The 14,092-nt window shown below is 45.2% G+C and overlaps 1 protein-coding gene across 2 annotated transcripts in view; it reads left to right on the top strand.

Moving 5' to 3' along the window:
* Window positions 1-14,092, top strand: part of bcar3 (BCAR3 adaptor protein, NSP family member) — an 89,275-nt gene that overhangs the window by 33,599 nt on the left and 41,584 nt on the right. For both annotated transcript variants that reach the window (XM_014216609.2, XM_014216610.2), the window contains exon 3: window positions 2,978-3,020. In XM_014216609.2, the coding sequence (XP_014072084.2) occupies window positions 2,978-3,020 (43 nt within the window). The remainder of the gene's footprint in view (window positions 1-2,977; window positions 3,021-14,092) is intronic.

Below are 14,092 nucleotides of genomic sequence, written 5' to 3'. Positions count from 1 at the left end.
GCACAGCCACGGAACAATCATTTTTACTGTACACTATTATTGTCAATGATTGTCTGTGGGACTCGCAGGCTTCTATTGCGTGAGCCAATCACAGTGTAAACACTATAATTCCTGTCCTAGTGTTAGTAGTTCTGTTCATAATGTCCAGCCAGAGTCGCAGTTGCTCCCTCTCCTCCCTGAGTGCTGATCTGATGGATAAATAAACAGCGCTCCTTTTAGCAGCTTCTGTTTGTGTTGGACCAGGGGTGTCCTGTTGTTTCTCTCTCATCTGCTCCCTCCTCCCTCATTCTCTCGTTCTCTCCCTCTCCTCCGGGTTGGAGTAAGGAGTAGGCAGAAGGCAGTATAGCCACAGCTGGTTCTGCTTTTATAAGGCCAGCCAGCAGCAGGCTGAGAGCACATGTTCGGTCTGAGGGGACACACACCTGCAGCTACCCAGTAAAATAAAAAGAGAGAAAGAGAACTCAACCAGAGCAACTCATGACCACCACCTCTCCTCTCTTCAGTTTTCCCTGCATTCATTATTTCATGACCAGATGGGCACTCAATGCTGTTTGGGAGAGATTAGTATATGTATGAATTTATATAAGGAAAATGACTTCAATAAGGTGACTTGTCTTAAGTTATTTTGTGCACAGCAGAGCACTGATCCACTGTACTATACAGTACATGTAGAAGTTGAGGGATTTTCCCATAGAGTCAAACTGCCCTTGAGTCAGTAGTGTGGATGTGCCTCCGCATGCTTCGGTTCGGCTGGGCCTTGCCGAACCCGGCTAGGCGAACCGTACTAGTGTGATCGTATACTCCCTTAAAAGACCTTCGCTTGAAAAAAGTGGCAATAGTACTGATTGTCCCTCTTGAGACACTATAATCAGTCCTCAAAATAGTCAGAATTAATCTAAGATAACTCAAGAAATCGGTCATTCATTTTGAAGTTTTTGCCAAGTCGTCCTGACTAGGATGTTTGGTTCAGTATGTCTCAAGTGAAAAAATGTGCATGAGGAATTTAAAAATTCCTACTGTTGACCAATCGCCGACGAGGGGGTGTAGACTTCGGCTACCAACTTCCGATTGCCTTGAGAAAATGTTTTATGTGCCTGAACAGCCGAAAAGACCCTTGCTGTAGTCCAAAACGGACAAAAACGTCACAAAATGTTGTCATAATATATGCACGAACCGTTCCGAACTCTTTCGGCTGGGAAGCAGGCGAACGCCTTTAGGCATCCAGAACAACCTTTGACTGAGGGAGTGTTGCATGTCAGGTGCCCCTCTCTCTCAGTCAGTGAGTCAGAGAAGGGGAGGCTGTGTGCGGAAATCCAATTATAGCCAGGTCGTCTGTGTGTGACCTGCTCTGTCCTTGTCCTTGGCTTGACTGAGCTCCATTTGAACTTGAGGTTTGGGGAAAGTCAGTGGTTGAGCAGGGTACATTTCCTCTCCAGGACACAATGCAGCTGTGGCCTGGCTGACACTAAACCGGTCTAAAGGAGAGGCTCTTTGGCTGGCCTGTGGCCTCACTCGTCCTCTCACTTGTCCTCTCACTCGTCCTCTCTCCAACTCTATGATGTGTCTCCCAACACCTCTGTTCTCTACCCAATATGAACAGGATGGGTGGGATATCTGTTCTCTTTATTAGTCTCGGCTGTCTGATGGGAGCAGGTGGAACCTGTAATGTCCTGTCCAGTTGTATAGGAACACTACCGTACTGTGAACTGATTGTAATGTTACCTAACACTGTAGCTGTAGGTGTTGAATAACAAAGCCAGCTCTTTATTCTGATGCGGATGGAGCGGCTTCAGAGCTGAACCAGCCAGCGCAGCAGCCTGCCTGTGTTGTGTTGTGTTCCTCTGAGGTGGCGTGACCTACCAGTCACTCACCCTGCTGAAAGAGAAGCCAGGTTACTGTGTAGGCTGACATGAAAGACTGGGCAGAGGAGAGAAAGTTCAGCTCTCCCCACAGTGAGTAGATGAGACGCGGTCATACAGCAGCTAAATGGAGAAAGAGCTGTTTAAGAGCTAGTGGCCGGTGCTGAACTTCTTGGGAAGTATTTTTCAGATTATTTTACTCTCAACCGTATTTCCTGCTGCGTTCCCGCTTTTCTCTGAAAGTAGGGAGGAAAGAAAAGACCAAGGGCCATCACAGTAGTTTGGTGAGTTATTTTTAGATTGTAATTTTACACTAAATCCTTTGGTTTAGATACTAACTCGCTTATTCAACATTTTGAATGGATTAAGGGGCAACTTGAAATTCCACTGTTTTTGTTTCCTACTCCATGAAGGCTCTTAAACGAGATGTTTGTGTTTTTTCCCTTTACAATCCCTATGGGAAAACTGGTGAAAGGCTCAAGGAATTACTCCCCCTCTTGTCTGACTGTAAGACCTCTGCATCAAGGGCTTGGGTTCAACTTCTCTAAACCCCCCCCCCCCCTAAAAAAAAACACATTTCAGATGAGAGACAGAGGCAGAACTCAAAATAAACAGAATTTTTCACAGAGATCTGGGAATGCATCCACACTTCCTCAGGGATTTGAAAAATCTTAGCTTTAAGATGTTATGTCCTCTCAAAATGCATTTCTGAGATCTGAAGTGATTCTGAGAATTTTGGGAGGACTAGCCCTGCTAATGACATGGCATTTTAAACCCCCTTTTCTCCCTCTGATGTAAGAGACAGGGCAGATGTGGGGGTGTCTCTTACCCCTCTGTGAATTTGCCAGTGGGGTCAGAAAAAGGGGACACAAGTAGCTGTGACTTGTGTGGGGGCTGGATGGGTAGACTAAAGGGCGGGGGTGCAGTGGAGGGGAGGAGAGGGGGGAAGGCAGTGTCTGAGCATGCCACTCCTGTCAGAGAGGAGGTAGACCCATAGTCAGCAGGCAGGATAGCAGAAGCAGACGCATCACAGCACAGCGAGGGAGTGGAGGGGACCAGAAGCTGCCATTAGGAATGTGTTCACTCAACAGAACTCTATCTCTGTCTCTGTTCCCCAGGGACCCCAGCAGCAGCATGGACCCCACCATGGAGTATGTCAAGGTAGGAACCCACTCTACCCACTTACCTATTCCACTGCTGCTTGAGACACAGGGCCCAACAAGTATCACTAGTATTTTGTTACTTCTGACTGAGAACAGGTCAGAAAGATTGAGGGTTGGTTCAATTATCGCTGATCTGAATTGTGTTTTAGTCAGGACAGGCAAGACCAGTCCCGTCTTACAGGTTTAAGTTTCTATTTCCTTTGAGTGTCAGTAAAACTGTAGTGAATACTGTAAGCTTATGTAGTTCAGCTTTTGGAATTTGATATAACACTAATTCCTCTGGGATATCTGATATAGTTTAGGCTCGTTTTGTAACTGTGAGGTCAGTGAAATAGGGCAGGAATGCTAGTAGCTTCCAGGGACCTCTCTCTCTCTCTCGGAACATTGACACATGATGTTGATCTGACATCAAGGATATGGAGTCTCTCAGTTTATTTTTCCAGGATTCTAAAGGATATAGGACGAAAGATAGATTAATAGACAGTAAATATCTATACATGGAGAAGACATGAGAGTACATGATGTGTTTACTGTATGTGTGGGTGTTTCTGTGTTTGAGTTTTATAAGGTCTGAGGATGTTTTGTAATGCACTATTCTTTTGACTAAAGTATTTCATCAAATTTCAGTTCATAAAGTTTAGCTGTGAGACAGTGTCCTCTACAAGCTTTGTTTCCTGTGTAGATATAGTATTGTATACCCATTGTTTAATGGCAGAGAGAGGGGTGGATTTGTTTGAAAATGGGCGAATATCCAGACGTAGCCCTCATAAGCCCTCAACTATTATCCCAACGCCACTGGAAAACAGTAGGCAAACAGGAGACTGTGACTCACTAGATTTGTATGTTTTATGTCAGAAGGAGCCACACTGTACCCATCTGCAGTTAAAGGGCTGAGTAACATCTTCAGGGGAGTAACGTCTCTTTGGTTAAAAAGTTGCAGATACCACTTGAGGTAGAAAGGAGTCGCTCTTAGATGTAAATGATGTGGAACAATGTTCAATTTCCGCCAAGTAGACTTTTTAGCGATCTAGTGCTCTAAATAGTTGATGTATGGTACACGTTTAATAGCTGATTAACTAATGTCTCTACCTACAGTGGGGGGGAAAAGTATTTGATCCTGCTGATTTTGTACGTTTGCCCACTTACAAAGAAATGATCAGTCTATAATTTTAATAGTAGGTTTATTTGAACAGTGAGAGACAGAATAACAACAAAAAAATCCAGAAAAATGCATGTCAAAAATGTTATAAAATGATTTGCATTTTAATGAGGGAAATAAGTATTTGACCCCTCTGCAAAACATGACTTAGTACTTGGTGGCAAAACCCTTGTTGGCAATCACAGAGGTCAGATGTTTCTTGTAGTTGGCCACCAGGTTTGCACACATCTCAGGAGGGATTTTGTCCCACTCCTCTTTGCAGATCTTCTCCAAGTCATTAAGGTTTCGAGGCTGACGTTTGGCAACTCGAACCTTCAGCTCCCTCCACAGATTTTCTATGGGATTAAGGTCTGGAGACTGGCTAGGCCACTCCAGGACCTTAATGTGCTTCTTCTTGAGCCACTCCTTTGTTGCCTTGGCCGTGTGTTTTGGGTCATTGTCATGCTGGAATACCCATCCACGACCCATTTTCAATGCCCTGGCTGAGGGAAGGAGGTTCTCACCCAAGATTTGATGGTACATGGCCCCGTCCATCGTTCCTTTGATGCGGTGAAGTTGTCCTGTCCCCGTAGCAGAAAAACACCTCCAAAGCATAATGTTTCCACCTCCATGTTTGACGGTGTAGATGGTGTTCTTGGGGTCATAGGCAGCATTCCTCCTCCTCCAAACACGGCGAGTTGAGTTGATGTCAAAGAGCTCCATTTTGGTCTCATCTGACCACAACACTTTCACCAGTTGTCCTCTGAGTCATTCAGATGTTCATTGGCAAACTTCAGACAGGCATGTATATGTATTCTTGAACAGGGGGACCTTGCGGGCGCTGCAGGATTTCAGTCCTTCACGGCGTAGTGTGTTACCAATTGTTTTCTTGGTGACTATGGTCCCAGCTGCCTTGAGATCATTGACAAGATCCTCCCGTGTAGTTCTGGGCTGATTCCTCACCATTCTCATGATCATTGCAACTCCACGAGGTCAGATCTTGCATGGAGCCCCAGGCCGAGGGATATTGACAGTTCTTTTGTGTTTCTTACATTTGCGAATAATCGCACCAAATGTTGTCACCTTCTCACCAAGCTGCTTGGCGATGGTCTTGTAGCCCATTCCAGCCTTGTGTAGGTCTACAATCTTGTCCCTGACATCCTTGGAGAGCTCTTTGGTCTTGGCCATGGTGGAGAGTTTGGAATCTGATTGATTGATTGCTTCTGTGGACAGGTATCTTTTTTACAGGTAACAAGCTGTGGTTAGGAGCACTCCCTTTAAGAGTGTGCTCCTAATCTCAGCTCGTTACCTGTATAAAAGACACCTGGGAGCCAGAAATCGTTCTGATTGAGAGGGGGTCAAATACTTATTTCCCTCATTAAAATGCAAATCAATTTATAACATTTTTGACATGCGTTTTTCTGGATATTTTTGTTGTTATTCTGTCTCACTGTTCAAATAAACCTACCATTAAAATTATAGACTGATCCTTTCTTTGTCAGTGGGCAAACGTACAAAATCAGCAGGGGATCAAATACTTTTTTCCCCCACTGTATACTTCCTCTTTACGTAAGGTTGATGTGTGCACAAATCATTCTACTCTCTCTAAGGCTGGAGGCTATCAAAAAGCCTCATAAGGAAAAGGATGAGTAAGGGGAGGAAATGTCCTCTATCTAATACGCTAATCCAATTTCTCTCCAGGCTACGTGGCACTTAGTCTCAGAAGTACAGCAATGCATCAAACAAATCATATTTTCCATTACCTTCACCTGTGTCCCTGTACACTGTGATTTGGCTTGAGTGATGACTGAGGCCTGTGTGTTCTGATACCACACTACCATCACTCTCACACACCTGACATCTCTCTCTCACACATGCTCATTCACCCACTCCTTCACTTTTTCCTTCACCCACTTTCTCAGTCTGTCGCTCTTTCCCTGGGCTGCTTGCCTCATGTAATAGGATGCTCTCAGGCCACTGTGAAAAGCAAACCCAGTGGTTCCTCACATGCAGTTCAGGAGAGCAAACCAAACAGCTCTCCCCTCAGAAGCCATGGCAGCCGGTCCTAACCACCACTCTGCTACTTCACTATCTCACTAGGGTAGTAGGTAGTCCTAACCACCACTCTGCTACTTCACTATCTCACTAGGGCAGTAGGTAGTCCTAACCACCACTCTGCTACTTCACTATCTCACTAGGGCAGTAGGTAGTCCTAACCACCACTCTGCTATAGTGGCTTGCGCAAGTATTCACCGCCATTGGCATTTTTCCTATTTTGTTGCCTTATAACCTAGAATTAAAATAGATTTTTTGGGGGTTTGTATCATTTGATTTACACAACATGCCTGCCACTTTGAAGATGCTAAATATGTTTTAATTGTGAAACAAACAAGAAATAAGACAAAAAAAAACAGAAAACTTGAGAGTGCATAACAATTCACCCCCCCAAAGTCAATACTTTGTAGAGCCACCTTTTGCAGCAAATACAGTTGCAAGTCTCTTGGGATATGACCCATTCTTCAAGGCAAAACTGCCTCAGCTCCTTCAAGTTGGATGGGTTCCGCTGGTGTACAGCAATCTTTAAGTCATACCACAGATTCTCAATTGCATTGAGGTCTGGGCATTGACTTGGCCATTCCAATACATTTAAACATTTCCCCTTAAACCACTCGAGTGTTGCTTTAGCAGTTTGCTTAGGGTCATTGTCCTGCTGGAAGGTGAACCTCCATCCCAGTCTCAAATCTCTGGAAGACTGAAACAGGTTACCCTCATTCCTTCAATTCTGACTAGTTTCCCAGTCCCTGCTGATGAAAAACCTACATTTACATTTACATTTTAGTCATTTAGCAGACGCTCTTATCCAGAGCGACTTACAGTAGAGTGCATGCATTTTTATTACATTTTAAATACCCACAGCATGATGCTGCCACCACCATGCTTCACTGTGGGGATGGTATTCTCTGGGTGATGAGAGGTGTTGGGTTTGCGCCAGACATAGCGTTTTCATTGATGGCCAAAAAGCAACATTTCTGTCTCATCTGACCAGAGTACCTCCTTCCATTTGTTTGGGTAGTCTCCCACATGCCTTTTGGCAGATAGTCCATTCTCCACTGTGGAGTTTTGCAGCTCCTTCAGGGTTATCTTTGGTCTCTTTGTTGCCTCTCTTGATTAATGACCTCCTAGCCTGGTCTGTGAATTTTGGTAGGCGGCCCTCTCTTGGAAGGTTTGTTGTGGTGCCATATTCTTTCTATTTTTTTAATAATGGATTTAATGGTGCTCCGTGGGATGTTCAAAGTTTCAGATATTTTTTTATAACCCAACCCTGATCTGTACTTCTCCACAACTTTGTCCCTGACCTGTTTGGAGAGCTCCTTGGTCTTCATGGTGCCGCTTGCTTGGTGGTGCCCCTTGCTTAGTGGTGTTGCAGACTCTGGGGCCTTTCAGAACAGGTGACAGATATACTGAGATCATGTGACAGATCATGTGACACTTAGATTGCACACAGGTGGACTTTATTTAACTAATTATGTGACTTCTGAAGGTAATTGGTTGAACCAAATCTTATTTAGGGGCTTCATAGCAAAGGCGGTGAATACATATACATGCACCACTTTTCCGTTATTTTTTAAATTTCACTTCACCAATTTCGACTATTTTGTGTATGTCCATTACATGAAATCCCCCATAAAATCTATTTAAATTACATGTTGGAATTCAACAAAATAGGAAAAATACCAAGGGGGTGAATACTTTTGCAAGGCACAGTACTTCACTATCTCACTAGGGTAGTGGGTAGTCCAAACCACCACTCTGCTACTTCACTATCTCACTAGGGTAGTGGGTAATCCTAACCACCACCTTGCTACTTCACTATCTCACTAGGGTAGTAGGTAGTCCTAACCACCACTCTGCTACTTCACTATCTCACTAGGGTAGTGGGTAGTCCTAACCACCACTCTGCTACTTCACTATCTCACTAGGGTAGTAGGTAGTCCTAACCACCACTCTGCTACTTCACTATCTCACTAGGGTAGTAGGTAGTCCTAACCACCACTCTGCTACTTCACTATCTCACTAGGGTAGTAGGTAGTCTTAACCACCAGTCTGCTACTTCACTATCTCACTAGGGTAGTAGGTAGTCCTAACCACCACTCTGCTACTTCACTATCTCACTAGGGCAGTAGGTAGTCCTAACCACCACTCTGCTACTTCACTATCTCACTAGGGTAGTAGGTAGTCCTAACCACCACTCTGCTACTTCACTATCTCACTAGGGCAGTAGGTAGTCCTAACCACCACTCTGCTACTTCACTATCTCACTAGGGTAGTAGGTAGTCCTAACCACCACTCTGCTACTTCACTATCTCACTAGGGTAGTAGGTAGTCCTAACCACCACTCTGCTACTTCACTATCTCACTAGGGTAGTAGGTAGTCCTAACCACCACTCTACTACTTCACTATCTCACTAGGGTAGTAGGTAATCCTAACCACCACTCTGCTACTTCACTATCTCACTAGGGTAGTAGGTAGTCCTAACCACCACTCTTCTACTTCACTATCTCACTAGGGTAGTAGGTAGTCCTAACCACCACTCTGCTACTTAACTATCTCACTAGGGTAGTAGGTAGTCCTAACCACCACTCTGCTACTTCACTATCTCACTAGGGTAGTAGGTAGTCCTAACCACCACTCTGCTACTTCACTATCTCACTAGGGTAGTGGGTAGTCCTAACCACCACTCTGCTACTTCACTATCTCACTAGGGTAGTGGGTAGTCCTAACCATCACTCTTCTACTTCACTATCTCACTAGGGTAGTAGGTAGTCCTAACCACCACTCTGCTACTTCACTATCTCACTAGGGTAGTAGGTAGTCCTAACCACCACTCTGCTACTTCACTATCTCACTAGGGTAGTAGGTAGTCCTAACCACCACTCTGCTACTTCACTATCTCACTAGGGTAGTAGGTAGTCCTAACCACCACTCTGCTACTTCACTATCTCACTAGGGTAGTAGGTAGTCCTAACCACCACTCTGCTACTTCACTATCTCACTAGGGTAGTAGGTAGTCCTAACCACCACTCTGCTACTTCACTATCTCACTAGGGTAGGAGGTAGTCCTAACAACCACTCTGCTACTTCACTATCTCACTAGGGTAGTAGGTAGTCCTAACCACCACCCTGCTACTTCACTATCTCACTAGGGCAGTAGGTAGTCCTAACCACCACTCTGCTACTTCACTATCTCACTAGGGCAGTAGGTAGTCCTAACCACCACTCTGCTACTTCACTATCTCACTAGGGTAGTGGGTAGAACTAACCACCACTCTGCTACTTCACTATCTCACTAGGGCAGTAGGTAGTCCTAACCACCACCCTGCTACTTCACTATCTCACTAGGGCAGTAGGTAGAACTAACCACCACTCTGCTACTTCACTATCTCACTAGGGCAGTAGGTAGAACTAACCACCACTCTGCTACTTCACTATCTCACTAGGGTAGTAGGTAGTCCTAACCACCACTCTGCTACTTCACTATCTCACTAGGGTAGTAGGTAGTCCTAACCACCACTCTGCTACTTCACTATCTCACTAGGGTAGTAGGTAGTCCTAACCACCACTCTTCTACTTCACTATCTCACTAGGGCAGTAGGTAGTCCTAACCACCACTCTGCTACTTCACTATCTCACTAGGGCAGTAAGTAGTCCTAACCACCACTCTGCTACTTCACTATCTCACTAGGGTAGTAGGTAGTCCTAACCACCACTCTGCTACTTCACTATCTCACTAGGGTAGTAGGTAGTCCTAACCACCACTCTGCTACTTCACTATCTCACTAGGGTAGTATGTAGTCCTAACCACCACTCTGCTACTTCCTATCTCACTAGGGTAGTAGGTAGTCCTAACCACCACTCTGCAACTTCACTATCTCACTAGGGTAGTAGGTAGTCCTAACCACCACTCTGCTACTTCACTATCTCACTAGGGTAGTAGGTAGTCCTAACCACCACTCTGCTACTTCACTATCTCACTAGGGTAGTAGGTAGTCCTAACCACCACTCTGCTACTTCACTATCTCACTAGGGTAGTGGGTAGTCCTAACCACCACTTTGCTACTTCACTATCTCACTAGGGTAGTAGGTAGTCCTAACCACCACTCTGCTACTTCACTATCTCACTAGGGTAGTGGGTAGTCCTAACCACCACTCTGCTACTTCACTATCTCACTAGGGTAGTAGGTAGTCCTAACCACCAGTCTGCTACTTCACTATCTCACTAGGGTAGTAGGTAGTCCTAACCACCACTCTGCTACTTCACTATCTCACTAGGGCAGTAGGTAGTCCTAACCACCACTCTGCTACTTCACTATCTCACTAGGGCAGTAGGTAGTCCTAACAACCACTCTCCTACTTCACTATCTCACTAGGGTAGTAGGTAGTCCTAACCACCACTCTGCTACTTCACTATCTCACTAGGGTAGTAGGTAGTCCTAACCACCACTCTACTACTTCACTATCTCACTAGGGTAGTAGGTAGTCCTAACCACCACTCTGCTACTTCACTATCTCACTAGGGTAGTAGGTAGTCCTAACCACCACTCTGCTACTTCACTATCTCACTAGGGTAGTAGGTAGTCCTAACCACCACTCTGCTAATTCACTATCTCACTAGGGTAGTAGGTAGTCCTAACCACCACTCTGCTACTTCACTATCTCACTAGGGTAGTAGGTAGTCCTAACCACCACTCTGCTACTTCACTATCTCACTAGGGTAGTAGGTAGTCCTAACCACCACTCTTCTACTTCACTATCTCACTAGGGTAGTAGGTAGTCCTAACCACCACTGCTACTTCACTATCTCACTAGGGTAGTAGGTAGTCCTAACCACCACTCTGCTACTTCACTATCTCACTAGGGTAGGAGGTAGTCCTAACCACCACTCTGCTACTTCACTATCTCACTAGGGCAGTAGGTAGTCCTAACCACCACCCTGCTACTTCACTATCTCACTAAGGTAGTAGGTAGAACTAACCACCACTCTGCTACTTCACTATCTCACTAGGGTAGTAGGTAGTCCTAACCACCACTCTGCTACTTCACTATCTCACTAGGGTAGTGGGTAGTCCTAACCACCACTCTGCTACTTCACTATCTCACTAGGGTAGTAGGTAGTCCTAACCACCACTCTGCTTCTTCACTATCTCACTAGGGCAGTAAGAAGTCCTAACCACCACTCTGCTACTTCACTATCTCACTAGGGTAGTAGGTAGTCCTAACCACCACTCTGCTACTTCACTATCTCACTAGGGCAGTAGGTAGTCCTAACCACCACTCTGCTACTTCACTATCTCACTAGGGCAGTAGGTAGTCCTAACCACCACTCGGCTACTTCACTATCTCACTAGGGTAGTAGGTAGTCCTAACCACCACTCTGCTACTTCACTATCTCACTAGGGTAGTAGGTAGTCCTAACCACCACTCTGCTACTTCACTATCTCACTAGGGTAGTAGGTAGTCCTAACCACCACTCTGCTACTTCACTATCTCACTAGGGTAGTAGGTAGTCCTAACCACCACTCTGCTACTTCACTATCTCACTAGGGTAGTAGGTAGTCCTAACCACCACTCTGCTACTTCACTATCTCACTAGGGTAGTAGGTAGTCCTAACCACCACTGCTACTTCACTATCTCACTAGGGTAGTAGGTAGTCCTAACCACCACTCTGCTACTTCACTATCTCACTAGGGTAGTAGGTAGTCCTAACCACCACTTTGCTACTTCACTATCTCACTAGGGTAGTAGGTAGTCCTAACCACCACTCTGCTACTTCACTATCTCACTAGGGCAGTAGGTAGTCCTAACCACCACTCTGCTACTTCACTATCTCACTAGGGTAGTAGGTAGTCCTAACCACCACTCTGCTACTTCACTATCTCACTAGGGCAGTAGGTAGTCCTAACCACCACTCTGCTACTTCACTATCTCACTAGGGTAGTGGGTAGAACTAACCACCACTCTGCTACTTCACTATCTCACTAGGGCAGTAGGTAGTCCTAACCACCACTCTGCTACTTCACTATCTCACTAGGGCAGTAGGTAGTCCTAACCACCACTCTGCTACTTCACTATCTCACTAGGGTAGTAGGTAGTCCTAACCACCACTCTGCTACTTCACTATCTCACTAGGGTAGTAGGTAGTCCTAACCACCACTCTGCTACTTCACTATCTCACTAGGGTAGTTGTTAGTCCTAACCACCACTCTGCTACTTCACTATCTCACTAGGGTAGTAGGTAGTCCTAACCACCACTCTGCTACTTCACTATCTCACTAGGGTAGTAGGTAGTCCTAACCACCACTCTGCTACTTCACTATCTCACTAGGGTAGTAGGTAGTCCTAACCACCACTCTGCTACTTCACTATCTCACTAGGGCAGTAAGAAGTCCTAACCACCACTCTGCTACTTCACTATCTCACTAGGGCAGTAGGTAGTCCTAACCACCACTCTGCTACTTCACTATCTCACTAGGGCAGTGGGTAGTCCTAACCACCACTCAGGGCACTGGCTCAATATGCCTTAGAATGAGAAAAATAAAATAAACACACAGTTCAGACTGTCACTCGATTGTCACGAACCCTCTCCTGATTTCAAATATGATTTCTTTCACTTCCATCTCCAATCATTTATTCATGTTTAAGGCATTCGCCTGCTTCCCAGCTGAAACAGTTCGGTAGAGTTTGTGCATACATTATGACAACATCTTGTGACGTTTTTGTTCGTTTTGGTCTTCGGCAACGGTTTTTCGGCTGTTCGTGAACACAAACGTTTTCTCTCGCGGCAAATCTACACCCATTCATCAGTGATTGGTCAACAATAGGGATTCTTCAGTAAAGTGTTTGTTGTCATTCAATGAGAAACAAAACATTTTCATGCCCATTTTTTCACTTTATAAATACTGCACCTAACATCTTAGTTAGATGTAAAATTGTGCGACTAAGATCTCCTCGTCAAAACGTCAAAATTAATGACAGATTTATTGAGTTATCCTAGATCAATTCAGACTATTTTGAGTAAGTATATACTGGCTATGGCGTTTCAAGATGGACAAACAGTACTATTGCTGTGTTTTTGTCATTTTTCAAGTAAAGGACTTTTAAGGGAGAATGCGAACACACTTGTTCGTTTCGCCTAGCTGAACTCGGCTAGGGACCAGCCGAACCAAAGCATGCGGAAGGCTTTACTCAGTCACCTCAACATGTTGGTCACAGGAACAGGAAACTACATGGACTACATCTTCCCTCATTACTAATTGTAATGTTGGAGAGAGCCACCAGCCTTGTCTAACTCAGCTTGTTGAGTTGTTGTTGATACCAGGTCAGACAGTGTTATATGAGGAAACATCACAAACGCCGTGACATCAGAGCCCTGTCCTCACCTCAGCTCACCTCAGAAGGATTAGACAGATGAGAGTGCAACTGAGATCATGCATGGCCTCATTCTTAGGCAAGAGTCATCTATGCCATTTATCCTCTCCACAATGAACCTAGCTACACACACACACACACACACACACACACACACACACACACACACACACACACACACACACACACACACACACACACACACACACACACACACACACACACACACACACACACACACACACACACACACACACACACACACAAACTCTGAGGTGAGTTTCACCAGATTCAGGATGGAAGATGGTGTAGAGTTACTCCTGTGGTGTTTAACCAACACTAGAGAGGCCTGACGCAGCACAGCCCACCTCACGCCACCTCATCCCACTGTGTGCTATCCTGGGTAGACACAGTGCAGGAGGATTTCCATATGGGAAAGCCCGGAGGATGGCAGGGCTACAGCAGATTGGAGCACCTCTCCAACTGTTTTGATGGGAGATGAAT

Source organism: Salmo salar, chromosome ssa10, assembly GCF_905237065.1.
Source record: "Salmo salar chromosome ssa10, Ssal_v3.1, whole genome shotgun sequence".
NCBI lineage: Eukaryota > Metazoa > Chordata > Actinopteri > Salmoniformes > Salmonidae > Salmo > Salmo salar.
This window is presented reverse-complemented; position numbering and strand designations above follow the sequence as displayed.